General features: G+C 49.1%; 1 protein-coding gene and 1 long non-coding RNA gene across 2 annotated transcripts; both read right to left on the bottom strand.

Annotated features, from left to right (window-relative positions):
* Nucleotides 1-1,844: 1,844 nt before the first annotated feature.
* LOC128420345 (endoplasmic reticulum resident protein 29-like) lies at nt 1,845-5,093 on the bottom strand. Its single transcript, XM_053401950.1, has 2 exons — nt 5,089-5,093; nt 1,845-3,384 (listed from the first exon to the last, which is right to left on the bottom strand). Exons 1-2 carry the CDS (start codon nt 5,091-5,093, stop codon nt 2,802-2,804), a joined length of 588 nt encoding a protein of 195 aa, XP_053257925.1. The 3' UTR covers nt 1,845-2,801.
* Nucleotides 5,094-6,457: 1,364 nt separating this feature from the next.
* LOC128419939 (uncharacterized) lies at nt 6,458-9,261 on the bottom strand. Its single transcript, XR_008331942.1, has 3 exons — nt 9,149-9,261; nt 7,771-7,817; nt 6,458-6,527 (listed from the first exon to the last, which is right to left on the bottom strand). It is a non-coding gene; the product is annotated as an uncharacterized LOC128419939 (long non-coding RNA).
* Between the last annotated feature and the right edge of the window lie 5,284 nt (nt 9,262-14,545).

Here is a 14,545-nt window from a genome sequence, read left to right as displayed (position 1 = left end):
CCGGCTTCTCGGAGCCGCGGCCAAAGCCGCGCACCACCTCACCGTGGGAAGGGGAGGCTGCCACGGTTGCTGCTGCTTCAGGAGGCGACCAGGGATGGAGGGGGGGGCGGCTCTTACCATCCTTCTGCCCGTTGCCATTCCAAGCCAGCCGTCACCGCCGCCACCTGCCATACCCGTCGTATAAGACGGCCCCCGACTTTGGAGAAGATTTTCCGGGGTTCAAAAGTCACCTTATACGCCAGAACATACGGTACTTGTTATTTCAGAACATCACAAATAAAATCCAGGCTTTGCAAACTTAAAAGGAACTCAGAGAGAGATGTGCCAACCTGGATTCACCGCTCTCTCATCAAAACAGGCACTTGTGACTCCGCTCGAGTGAGCAAGTCTTTTGTGTCTTCTTGAAATGAGCCAGTGTCTTGTCCTTCAGTGGAAAATGAACACTAAAAAGGAGAAGCCCTGCTGCTTTGGCCCAGTCACTTGGGGCAGAGGGACAATTTCAGGCTGTCAATCAGATCTGTTACTTCTTCCGCAGACTTCTTGAGCACCTTTGAACCAGGAAGAGCCAGCAGTTGACACAAGTCTTTGTCTGTTTGGACAAGCGTCCCTCCAGCTCAGTCTCCTGAAACAGGAGCAGCTATCCTTTCCTAGCCCAAGGGCTGTTTTCTTGTCAAAAGTATTTAATTTTTAAAGAAAAGCACAGCTCCCAAGCAGGCTTCAAGCACAACAAACAGGGCCAGCTCAAGACATTTTGGCACCTGAGGCAAGCCACAAAACGCCTTCAAGCAGCGTGCCACAGCCGTTGCTGCCACTGGCAGTGGTGGCAGCAGGCAATGCATTCCTTAGGAGGCCAGATCTGCTGCCCGTGTGGATCCTGCTGCCTCAGGCGGCTGCCTCACCTTGCCTAATGGGTGGGCCGGCCCTGACAGCAACTCTCCCTTCATTCTGCTTCCAGCAGTACAGCCATCATGGCTAGTAGACGCGGACAGCTAAAAGGACAGATTTCTTCAAACTGTGCATAGCTGGCCTGTGGAACTCTCTCCCACAGGAGGCAGTGATGGCCAGTTACATCCTTAAGGAGGGGCAATCAAAAGGAATTGGGCAAGTGAGGCAGTTCAGTTCCTGCTCACACCCAATTCTCTCCACTGAGAGTGAGGTGGACACATATTGTTTATGTGTGGGGATCTGGTATTGGGCAAAGATTTCAGCGTCACCAAAAACACACACAAGTTTCTAGATCATATGATGGTACGGATCGGCTCTGAAGCTTGGTGAAACTGAAGAGGACTGGAGATCAGAGCTCTCGAGTCAGGTCTCCAGACATCAGCAGGGTGATGTCCGAAGGTTTCCCCTGCTACACGGAGGGCCAAGCTAGGGACAGCACAGGCGGGATTCCCCAACCAGAAGTCCCCATGCTTCCATCCTGGTTATTTTATTTTAAAAAGCAGCTGCAGATTTTCATGCTTGATTTGGATTAGGCTGCAGCACAGCACAGGGGAGAGGGTCTAACCTTTTGCCTCGCTCTCTCACGGCCCCAATCCAAACTGCCAACCCCATTGTTGTTGGTTTTAATAAAGGGAAGAACACGAACTCCAATCTCAGCATTCCCACCTTGGGCAGTTTGTTCTCAAGCACTTAAAAGTTTATTTAAAACAAAAAAGGGAGGAAAATCAATCATATTGAAGTGCCAACTTCCACAATCAGTTCTCACAAATCGCAAACTGCTCTGAGCAAGAGTTCAGATCGAATGAGAGCTCCATTTTCTTTCGCTCAGCACAGAGGGCAACGCTAATCTTGTTGACAAAAGCAGCAAGAAATGGGGGGGGGAAATAATAACCCGACTGTGAATTTTCCGCCCAATAACCTTTATTAGCAAATTAAGTACCCATGTAATTCCCCTCCAAAAAACATTTTTGCAAATACTGGTCAGTAAAGAGACGAACGCCATTTTTGCCTCCCCATCTCAAATGCATGTTTTGCTTTGGCCAAACCTGGGCTCCCAAAAACACACACACACACACACACACACACACACACACACACACACACACACAAATGATTCCACCTCCTGCTTGCTCGGATGGTTGAATTCCTCGGCGCAGATCACACAAAAACAGGGAGGGCGTCCATCTTCTTCCACTGCCCGCCAGAACACCAAGCAGCATTCTGAGGGCGGCCATTTTGAGCTCACCATGCTGACTGCAGCCCGCCATGAATATCTGGCAACTCTCCCCACCCAATGACTCAATAAGCCTTCTCTTTTGGTTGTGGGCCAGCTGGCACGGTCCACAACGTTACAGGCCTGGTGGGGCCAGGATTGCCTGCACCTTGAGAATTCAAGCAATGACAACTGGTCGCCTCGTGTTCCAAGTGCAGCCATTTTGAAAACCCCACCAGTGAAGAAGATGCTGCGCAAAGTCCTGAGGGCGGCCATCTTGGAAACACGACTGGCATGGACAACACCTGTGAGGAGAAGCCTTTTTCTTAGAGGAGGAGAAAAGGGAAAGGAAAATTATTTATTTTTTTGCCTTTTGAAACAAAGGATTAACGGATCTTCTACCTGCAATGCTCTCAACAGCGCTGGGAACGATGGCAGTCTCCGTACTGTTCTGAGTGGCACCTAAGGGATGCCTTTCGTTCAAAATAAAAGTTTAAAAAGGGTGTGCATGTGTGTATGTGGGAATCTTCTCTATGACGGGAATTCATTAAAAGAGAGCGGGGCATTTTTGCTTGCATGAAGGAGCACCAGATTGGGACCTCGACCCACTTAAGATTCCACGGAGCATGCCATTTCTAGCATGTCAAAGTTCCTCCTTCTCCTCCTTGGTCTTCTTCTGGAAGGAAGCAAGGATGTTCAAGCGCTTCTGGAGTTCCTCCTTCTTGCCCTCGCTCATTTTGTTCTCCTCAATGAGCTTGCTGATCCGGGAGACTTCGCTGGCGGCAAACTGGTCTCCCTGGGCGAGGATTTTGCTCATGACCTTGACGTATTGCTCCGAGGACTTCTGCTCTGTCTCCTTCGCCCTGGCCAGGAGTTTCCGCCCTTCTTCCAGGAGGGCTTGGCGCTCCAGCTCTTCCGTAGCACCCACAAATTTGCTGGCCAAGGTGTCAAACTCCTTCAGGCACCCCGGCATCCCCATGTAGATTCCCCGGCTCTTCAGCCAGCGCTGCAGGGAGCTCGCTTTGACCTGCCCAGGGTAAGGCAAAGGGTTGTCCAGGTCGCCATCTTGGAACAGGTAAAAAACCGGGTAAGCGTCTTTATCAAGCTTGTACTTCTCCCCCAGTTCCATGTTCAGCTTGTCACCATAATCTGCGAACAGAAGACCGATAATAAAACAGTAGGACTTGAAAATGAGGCTATGGCTGCCTGAGGCTATGGCTGCGATCCTACAATGCCCAATGGGAAACCCAAAAACTCATGCAACATGTTCCCAAACAGCTGGGCCACTGCCAGTATAGTCCACGATCAAGATTGTTAAGTGTTGCTGTTCAGCAACATCTGGAGAGCTGCGGTTTAACCGCCCTGGTTTCAGTGAATAAACACGTACTAGTCTTTCTCACTGAAACCTGTGGGTTTTTAAAGTGTCTAAATCTGGACTATATCGTTTTTCATTTTGAAATGTTCTAGACTCAGAACAGAGGAGCTGAATCCTATACCCACACAGAAGTAAGCGCCACTTAATAATAAAATAATAAATAATAATAATAATAATAATAATAATAATAATAATAATAATAATTTATTATTTATAGCCTGCCCATCTGGCTGAGCTTCCCCAACCACTCTGGGCGGCTTCCAATTGAGTGTTAAAAATAATACAGCATTAAATATTAAAACTTCCCTAAACAGGGCTGCCTTCAGATGTCTTCTAATAGTCAGGTAGTTGTTTATTTCCTTGACATCTGGTGGGAGGGCGTTCCACAGGGCAGGTGCCACTACTGAGAAGGCCCTCTGGTTCCCTGTAACCTCACTTCTTGCAATGAGGGAACCACCAGAAGGCCCTCGGCGCTGGATCTCAGTGTCCGGGCTGAACAATGGGGGTGGAGACGCTCCTTCAGGTATACAGGACCGAGGCCATTTAGGCCTAACTTAACTTAATGGGGATCTCTATTCTGGGGAAGCACCATATTATTATTACAATTAATTCCTTAATCGCCTTCTAAACCACTGTCTCAGGGCAATTCACACGTAAGATAATTAAAAACAGATAAAACCACACACACACAAAACCAAATACTGTTGAATAAAAGGCTAAAATCCTGACCAGTGAACACATGGTAAAGACCCATCTAGCCAGTAGGGAAAGCCTGCCCTTTGTGGAGGGGAGAATCCCATATCAGAACCCCCCTGCTTGCAATGGGAGATCACTGCTCACTTGTGTAAAATCAGGGATTCCCTTGGGCCGGTAAAGGCGTCTCCCATTTCCATAGCAAAACGGAAGGGGGTTGTGTGTGTGCTTAGGAGACACCTGTGCGGGGCTGGCAAACAGCAATTGTCACACAACATGCCTTGCACATTCCCAGGCAAAGTGATAATGCAGAAGGAGCGTGCACAGACACACACACATCAGTAATAATAATAATAATAATAATAATAATAATAATAATAATAATAATAATAAAATTTTATTTATACCCCGCCCTCCCCAGCCAAGACCTGGCTCAGGGGGCTAACAACCAATAATAAAAAAAAGTTGATTAAAATACAATTAAAAGATTAAGATACAACATTAAAACAATTAGGGAGCAATCTCTTCACAGGAGGAGAAAGGAAAAAGAAAGAGGGGGAGGGAATCAAACTGATTCTAAGCCAAAGGCCAAGTGGAACAACTCTGTCTTACAGGCCCTGCGGAAAGAGATCAGATCCCACAGGGCCCTGGTCTCAAGAGACAGAGCGTTCCACCAGGCCGGAGCCAGTGTTGAAAAGGCCCTGGCTCTGGTTGAGGCTAATCTAACTTCCTTAGGGCCTGGGACCTCTAGAGTGTTGCTATATATGGACCTTAAGGTCCTCCGTGGGGCATACCAGGAGAGGCGGTCCTGTAGGTACGAGGGTCCTAGGCAGTGAAGGTGCTTCCTCAAAATACCCCCTACCTCATACCTGAACACACTGCAAGCCTTGCAATCTCTCTCTCTCTCCCCATCCCTGCTCCTTTTAAGCAAACACACACACAGAGGGTTTCCTGTGATTCATTGGTGCAGTCAACACGAATAATTTTGCAAAAAGCAAAACGCAACCAGAAACTTGCAAAACGGCAGGAGACACAACAAATCCTATGGAATGTGTTGTACCTCCACTGTCAGCTGCATCAGGCACCTGACTACCAGCTGCCGAGAACTACAGGTGCTCGAATCCTGCTTGCGGTTTTCCCATTGAGGCATCTAGCTGAGAACAGGATGCTGAGCTAGATAGGCCTTCACCCTGATCCAGCAGCAAACTTCTTACAGTGCTACACTTTCTCCTTCTCTGACAAGGAGCAGATAAATGGAATGAGAGTGCCCACCGTTTTTGCAAGCTGCTTTCACCTCCCTGCAACCAAGTCCCCTGTTTCTCTAAGGTTCCAAGCTCCTCCACCCCATCACAAAAAAATCAAGTTTAGAAATAATGAAGCACCGTATTTTTCGCTCCATAAGACACACTTTTTCCCTCCTAAAAAGTAAGGGGAAATGTGTGTGTGTGTTATGGAGAGAATGCAGATGGGAAAAGCCCCCAAGAGCCACATGCGCGTGCCACGCGGCTCTTGCGGGCTTTTCCCTGAGGATGGAGAAGGGCTCTCGCTGGCTTTTGCAAGAGGTGGGGGAATTCTCCCACCTCATAGAAAAGCCCGCAAGAGCCGTGCTCCCTTTAAAGAGCACATGGCTCTTGCTGGCTTTTGTGGGAGGTGGGGGAAGGGACAGAGGGCAGCCCCTCAGTCCCTTCCCCCACCTCCCACAAAAGCCCCCAAGAGCCGCGCGGAGCTGCCCTTCTCCCTCCTGGGGAAAAGCCTGCAAGCGCCACACACACGCTCCTCGTGGCTCGTGAAAGGGAGCGCTGAGCAGAGCCTGGGATGCATACAGGCTCTGCTCAGCGCTCCCTTTAAAAATATTTTTTTTCTTGCATTCCCCCTCTAAAAACTAGGTGCGTCTTATGGTCAGGTGCGTCTTATGGAGCGAAAAATACGGTGAGCACTGTGTTTCTGGCTGTGTGTAGCACCTTTTCTCACTCCACCCATATAACATAAAAATCAGTAATGACTAGCGCTCTCAAATATGGTTTCCCTGCTCCTCAAATCAAAATTTGCATGGAATTTGCATGGGAGTGGGGAACTTAGGAAAAAATCCTCCTGCAGACTGGGCAATGGCAGGGGGAAAGAGGAAATTAAAGCCATGCCTGTCTCTTCTACCTCTCTCTAAGCATCTTCAACACAAAATCTTCCCCTAAAAAAGCAATAAAAATAAAAATTAAAAACATTAAAAGAAATTCCCTTACCTGGGGGGATCTGGCTGTATTCTGGAGCACTGCATAACCAATCAGCGAACTGGACCCTATTACACTGTGGGAACAAAGAGTTGCTTGGATGAGAAGAAGGTTACCTGACATTTAACGGAGGGAAAGAAGTAGGTGCATGGGGGGTGCATGTCAGTTTTTGGCATTGCACAGGGTGCCACTGAAATCTGAGACGCCAAGGTCCACCACTGTTGCCAACTTTCCTTCTGGTGGGGCTCTCATGCCTTGAACAGCAGGTGGCCATCAGAAATTCTGTAGGTGACAGTTTCTGCATCATTGAGCCTGAATGATGGAGAAAGCTTATCTGCCGAATTTCTGCTTAAAGGACGTAGGACAGGGGTCGGCAAGGTTTACCTCGCCTGGGCCGGTTCACTCCAGCGGAGATACCTCCATGGGCTGGATCGTGCGCATGCCTGTGATTTCTGGCAGACATGAATTCCGGCGTCGGTGCAAACGCAATTTCCGGCACTGCAGAAGCGAGTCCCTGCGCTGCGCTGGTTTAGCACAGCACGTGGGGACTCGCTGAGCGGGCAGCTCGGTTCGGGGGCAGCTCGGGGGTCAGTTAAACGACCCCCGTGGGCCGCTTGTGGCCCATGGGCCTTAGGTTGCCTGCCCCTGGCGTAGGAGCATCTCCAGGAAAAGAAGTTGATGACCGCTTGAGCTCTTGCTTTTGCATTTCTCTCTCTCTCTCTCTCTCTCTCTCTCACACACACACACACACACACACACACACACAGCCTATTCCTTGCTACTTCCAGCTTCCACTGCCTTAGACAAAGCATGCAAAGGAGGACTGGTATATGGAAAGGGTTGCCAACATTTTCCCCAAGCCTCATTACTGTGCTTTTAGCAGCGGCTTGATCTGCGTTCAGTAGAAGGCAACCAAAAATACTTCACTTCCTCCTGCAAAAATCTGCACCTGCCAACTTTTGCTGAAGTTAATGGCACAAAGATAATGTAGCGATCCAAAGCATACAAAGTCTTTGCACAAATGCACCTCAAGGCCAACAGGGACAGAGAAAATGTTTTAATTTGTCAAAACTGCTGGCTGATGACATGTTCATTTCATTCATTCAAAATGTTCATCTTCCGCCTCTCTGACACTCAAAGTGACTCACAGCAGGCTTTCAAAATAAGTAAATAAAGAACATCAGCAATGGCCAGTAAAAGAGAAGAGAATAAATCCTCAAAGAATTTCAGAGCTATTCTAAAAGGAGAGACCAGCCTCTGGTGGGAGGTTCTCCATCAGTCCCAGGTTACATCTTTAGAAAGAAGAAGCTTTGCAGTACCTCAAAGTAGCCATGACTGCTTGGATCCAGTGGATGACAGGAAAGATCTGGAGAGAAGAGAGAGCAAAATGAGATGTATCCCTGCATGACCACGGGGTAGCTCAGTCGGTGCTGGTATGGCCAAGGCTGCAGGTTCAATCCCCGTACGGGACAGCTGCATATTCCTACATTGCTTAGACTGTATGATCCCCAGAGTCCCTTCCAGATCTATGATTCTATGATACAGCCTTCAACAACTTGAAGACTGAGATGTGTTGGACTACAACTCCCATCAGCCTCAGCATGTATGGTCACATGACACTGGGGCTGATGGCAGGTGTAGTTCTGCACATATACAGTGGTACCTCGGGTTAAGTACTTAATTCATTCTGGAGGTCCGTACTTAACCTGAAACTGTTCTTAACCTGAAGCACCACTTTAGCTAATGGGGCCTCCCGCTGCTGCAGTGCCGCCGGAGCCCGATTTCTGTTCTTATCCTGAAGCAAAGTTCTTAACCTGAAGCACTGTTTCTGGGTTAGCCGAGTCTGTAACCTGAAGCGTATGTAACCTGAAGCATATGTAACCCGAGGTACCACTGTACTTTTAAAAGCATTTAAGGACTCAAAGCAGTTCCAAATTCAAACAGGATATGTGCACTCATTGTCATCCTACTAATATTTGCACAGAGTCCAGCCTGCAAAGCAAATTGGAGAATCCTGATGGAGAATCCCACAAAATGCAAAATGCACGAGGGAAATCTAGCAGGAGGAAAGTTGTCTCAGCCACCCAATTTCCTCTAGTTTGTTCTGGATACATATCCGCCGCCACCACCCCCACGAGCTCCCTGGAAGTTCTAGCAATTTAAGAGTTTGGGTGGCCACTTTTATTCTGCCCGCAGCCTCCAAACCATTGCACGTTTTCGTCAGCCTGAGTATATTGCCGGTGTAGCTGAGGGCGTGCTGTTGTTGCTGCACAGCAGAGAGTGCTATACCTCTGATTCTGACGAGAGCACTTGGCCATGAGGACCAGTAGCCCTGGATGGCCAAAGCTGAGCACAGAAGGGAGAGGGAGGGGCAGCTAAGCGGAGGAAGGATGGATCTTTCCACGCAGAGGACTAGAAACCTGATTAGGCTGCAGGGAGCAGCAAGGAGCCTGCACAAGGGACTCCAGAAGCAGCGGTGGGTTTCTCCATTGGAAAAGGCATGGGTAACTCTTCTGAGGGGCAAAATTCCCCATTCTGCTCAGAAAGGGGTCTTTTCTCTGCTCAGAAAGCAAATTGGGTGGGGGGCGCTGACTTCTGGTGGGAAAAAACGAGGGTGATTCTGGGCTGGCGAGAAGGAAGGAAGGACTGGAGTCAAAGAGGTGCGGGGTCTCCTTGGAGAGGGAGGGCATCGCTTACCTGCTGGGTCCAGGCGTCCTGGGTGCGGAGCTCTGCGGAGGCAGCGCCGGGCGCGGAGAAAGCCATGCTAGCCAGGCGGAGCAGCCGCGGGAGCGGCCGGCCAGCGCCCTCCTCCTCCCCGCCCCGCCCGCCTTCGCTGGTCCCGCCCCAAGCCGCGCAACCTCCGCGCCCCCTTGGAGAAAAGGAGGGGAAACCAGGCGACGAGCGGGGAGTGGAGAGAAGTGTGAAAGCAGAAAGTTACTGGTTTGATGATGATGCTGTTGTTGATGATGATGGAAGGGAAAAAAGGACCGGAAATTTTAAAAGGTCAGAAGTAGTGAAATGGGGAAAAAGAGGGTTTTTAGACAAACCAAAGAGCAAATAAAAAGGAAAAAAAGACCCTCGATAAAAGTGGGAAGAAACGGCAAGGAAATTTCTCTGCAGATCAAAAGCAGGAGCAGCCCCAGGGCTGTGGTCGCCGTGGGTTGGACTAGATGACCCTTGGAACCCTTTGCAGCACTATGGGTCTAGGATCTCTAAGCCTCCATGCGGACCCCGCGTCAGGGGTAAAGCCATCCATTCCAGAGGCGCTCGCCTGGGGAGAAGGACGATTATTTTGCTGATCTCCAGAATTTATTGAGCATCGACAACCACCTACCCGTTTTTCACAATCCCCCAGAATAACACGAGGAGAAACCAGCCGCTACAATTCCCTGAATTTAAACTGCGGTCCCTTCTACTAATGAATCAGTATCTCCATCTGCTGGTCGCCGCGCAATGCTCTCCAATGCAGTTATGCCACTGTCGCCTTTTCCCTGTCATCTCTGCGACAAATAATATTAATAAATATAGACCACCTTGCCAACAAAGGTGCGTACAGTTAAAGCTATGGTTTTCCCAGTAGTGATGTATGGAAGTGAGAGCTGGACCATCAAGAAGGCTGATCGCGGAAGAATGGATGCTTTTGAATTATGGTGTTGGAGGAGACTCTTGAGAGTCCCATGGACTGCAAGAAGATCAAACCTATCCATTCTGAAGGAAATCAGCCCTGAGTGCTCACTGGAAGGACAGATCCTGAAGCTGAGGCTCCAATACTTTGGCCACCTCATGAGAAGACTCCCTGGAAAAGACCCTGATGTTGGGAAAGATGGAGGGCACAAGAAGGGGATGACAGAGGACGAGATGGTTGGACAGTGTTCTCGAAGCTACGAACATGAGTTTAACCAAATTGCGGGAGGCAGTGGAAGACAGGAGGGCCTGGCGTGCTCTGGTCACGAAGAGGCGGACATGACTAAACGACTAAACAACAACAAATAGACCACTTGAGTTTTGTTTTTTTTATTAACCAGGATTAATCATATCTTCTGAACATTGCACTGATTAAGCAAATGTCGTAAGGAGGCCAAGGTTGATTAAATCTATTGATCCTGCTAGCTTAGGGAGGGTGGGAGTTGTAGTTCCAAAAACAGCTGGAGACCCAAGTTTGGGAAACCCTTGTCTAAATCTACCGCTGGGGGGTGTGACTTATTCACATGGTATGGAATGAATTTCTGGACTCTGAATTAACTGGGGTAGTTGGTTGTTTTTAGAATCTGGACTTAAGAGTCTTGTAATGTGCACCACTTATTTCAAAACGTAGTAAGCTAGAATTCTTGCATTTGTGAGTGGGACTGATTCTGCCAAATTGGGGGGGGGGGAGCGCAGAGACCTCAGCCCCCAAGTTTTGCCGACAAAACATGGTGATATAATCACAGGCACCATATGGCTTTAATGTTAAATTTGCATCCCACCTTAAAGGTAAAGGGACCCCTGACCATTAGGTCCAGTCGTGGCCGACCGGGGTTGCGGCGCTCATCTCGCTTTATTGGCCGAGGGAGCCGGCGTACAGCTTCCGGGTCATGTGGCCAGCATGACTAAGCCACTTCTGGCGAACCAGAGCAGCACACGGAAAGGCTGTTTACCTTCCCGCCGGAGCGGTACCTATTGATCTACTTGCACTTTGACATGTTTTCGAACTGCTAGGTTGGCAGGAGCAGGGACTGAGCAACGGGAGCTCACCCCGTCGTGGGGATTCGAACCGTCAATCTTCTGATCGGTAAGTCCTAGGCTTTGTGGTTTAACCCACAGCGCCACCCGTGTCTCTTGCATCCCACCTTACTATATAATAATATGTCCAAGACAAATTAGGCAGTTTCATGGTGGGTAGGACTTCAGGTGGCTAAAGCTCCCAATGGTTGAATCCATGGGTAGGCAAACTAAGGCCCAGGGACTGGATCCGGCCCAATAGCCTTCTAAATCTGGCCCGCCTATGGTCCAGGAATCAGCATGTTTTTACATGAATAGAATATGTCCTTTTATTTAAAATGCATCTCTGGGTTATTTGTGGGGCATAGGAATTCGTTCACTTTTTTCTTTTTCAAAATATAGTCCGGCCCCCACAAGGTCTGAGGGACAGTGGACCGGCCCCCTGCTGAAAAAGTTTGCTGACCACTGAAATCCAACCGCAGACAAATGCAGTGTGCGTCCAGATACATTGCTGGGTGCAAAAGTGGAAGGCACCTGTGCATCCTCTGCTCATAAGCCTGCTGGACACATCTTCTGGACCACAACAGGAATCTGGGCGCTGGACCGGATGGGCCTGTGGGCTAAGGATGCAGCTGGACTCTGAATAAGCTCCTACCCTAAGGGGCTGCGAGACAAAAATGTTCTGTAACATGCCAGTGAATGAATGACTTGCTCAACAAAATTGTCAAGAATGGGGAGGGTGGGAAGAGCGCAAAAAAAGGAGATTTGTGAGTACACCAATCCTAGCCCAGGCTCAAAGAAAGCTAAGAGAACACACTGGGTCTTTTTAGGCAGGCGCCTCTGCTTAACTGTTTCTTAAGAATTAAAGGGAAATACTGATTTGGGATTTTTCCCCCTTTTCAAAACCCAATAAAAACAAGTTAAAACAAAAAAAGCACCAGTCCCAGCTATATGAGACCTGCCCCTATAGTCCTGCTCTTTGCTTCCTATTATTGCGAGTGTATTTTTTGAAAATCAAAAATATTTATAATTGCAAGGAAGTACCGAAGGGAAATTTTTCCTAATACCGTATTTTCCGGCCTATAAGATAACTGGGCATATAAGATGACCAACTTTTCCTGTTAAAATACAGAGTTTGGGATATACTCACCATATAAGACTACCTCCGCCTGCAGCCAACTAGAGGCAGCCCCCCAACCTAAAGCCCGCCAAGCGCCGCCAGGGGCAGAGCGCGCACCCCTCCACTGCCTCTGCCATCGCAGCAGCAGCCCGAGGCGAGCGAGCCCCGGTCAGCCATCCAGCAAAGCGGCAGGCTGCGCTCACCAGCTGGTAGTTCTGGCAGTTCTGGGGATGCCCGGCTTCTCGGAGCCCTGGCCAAAGCCGCGCACCACCTCACCGTGGGAAGGGGAGGCTGCCACGGTTGCTGCTGCTTCAGGAGGCGACCAGGGATGGAGGGGGGGCGGCTCTTACCATCCTTCTGCCCGTTGCCATTCCAAGCCAGCCGTCACCGCCGCCACCTGCCATACCCGTCGTATAAGACGGCCCCCGACTTTGGAGAAGATTTTCCGGGGTTCAAAAGTCGCCTTATACGCCAGAACATACGGTACTTGTTATTTCAGAACATCACAAATAAAATCCAGGCTTTGCAAACTTAAAAGGAAAGGGCAGCAGAGAGAGATGTGCCAACCTGGATTCACCGCTCTCTCATCAAAACAGGCACTTGTGACTCCGCTTGAGTGAGCAAGTCTTTTGTGTCTTCTTGAAATGAGCCAGTGTCTTGTCCTTCAGTGGAGAATGAACACTAAAAAGGAGAAGCCCTGCTGCTTTGGCCCAGTCACTTGGGGCAGAGGGACAATTTCAGGCTGTCAATCAGATCTGTTACTTCTTCCGCAGACTTCTTGAGCACCTTTGAACCAGGAAGAGCCAGCAGTTGACACAAGTCTTTGTCTGTTTGGACAAGCATCCCTCCAGCTCAGTCTCCTGAAACAGGAGCAGCTATCCTTTCCTAGCCCAAGGGCTGTTTTCTTGTCAAAAGTATTTAATTTTTAAAGAAAAGCACAGCTCCCAAGCAGGCTTCAAGCACAACAAACAGGGCCAGCTCAAGACATTTTGGCACCTGAGGCAAGCACAAAACGCCTTCAAGCAGCGTGCCACAGCCGTTGCTGCCACTGGCAGCGGTGGCAGCAGGCAATACATTCCTTAGGAGGCCAGATCTGCTGCCCGTGTGGATCCTGCTGCCTCAGGCAGCTGCCTCACCTTGCCTAATGGGTGGGCCGGCCCTGACAGCAACTCTCCCTTCATTCTGCTTCCAGCAGTACAGCCATCATGGCTAGTAGACGCGGACAGCTAAAAGGACAGATTTCTTCAAACTGTGCATAGCTGGCCTGTGGAACTCTCTCCCACATGAGGCAGTGATGGCCAGTTACATCCTTAAGGAGGGGCAATCAAAAGGAATTGGGCAAGTAAGGCAGTTCAGTTCCTGCTCACACCCAATTCTCCCCACTGAGAGTGAGGTGGACACATATTGTTTATGTGTGGGGATCTGGTATTGGGCAAAGATTTCAGCGTCACCAAAAACACACACAAGTTTCTAGATCATATGATGGTACGGATCGGCTCTGAAGCTTGGTGAAACTGAAGAGGACTGGAGATCAGAGCTCTCGAGTCAGGTCTCCAGACATCAGTAGGGTGATGTCCGAAGGTTTCCCCTGCTACACGGAGGGCCAAGCTAGGGACAGCACAGGCGGGATTCCCCAACCAGAAGTCCCCATGCTTCCATCCTGGTTATTTTTATTTAAAAAAGCAGCTGCAGATTTGCATGCTTGATTTGGATTAGGCTGCAGCACAGCACAGGGGAGAGGGTCTAACCTTTTGCCTCGCTCTCTCACGGCCCCAATCCAAACTGCCAACCCCATTGTTGTTGGTTTTAATAAAGGGAAGAACACAAACTCCAATCTCAGCATTCCCACCTTGGGCAGTTTGTTCTCAAGCACTTAAAAGTTTATTTAAAACAAAAAAGGGAGGAAAATCAATCATATTGAAGTGCCAACTTCCACAATCAGTTCTCACAAATCGCAAACTGCTCTGAGCAAGAGTTCAGATCGAATGAGAGCTCCATTTTCTTTCACTCAGCACAGAGGGCAACGCTAATCTTGTTGACAAAAGCAGCAAGAAATGGGGGGGGAATAATAACCCGACTGTGAATTTTCCGCCCAATAAGCTTTATTAGCAAATTAAGTACCCATGTAATTCCCCTCCAAAAAACATTTTTGCAAATACTGGTCAGTAAAGAGACGAACGCCATTTTTGCCTCCCCATCTCAAATGCATGTTTTGCTTTGGCCAAACCTGGGCTCCCAAAAACACACACACACACAAATGATTCCACCTCCTG

Source organism: Podarcis raffonei, chromosome 8 (genome assembly GCF_027172205.1).
Source record: "Podarcis raffonei isolate rPodRaf1 chromosome 8, rPodRaf1.pri, whole genome shotgun sequence".
NCBI classification, from domain to species: domain Eukaryota; kingdom Metazoa; phylum Chordata; class Lepidosauria; order Squamata; family Lacertidae; genus Podarcis; species Podarcis raffonei.
This window is presented reverse-complemented; position numbering and strand designations above follow the sequence as displayed.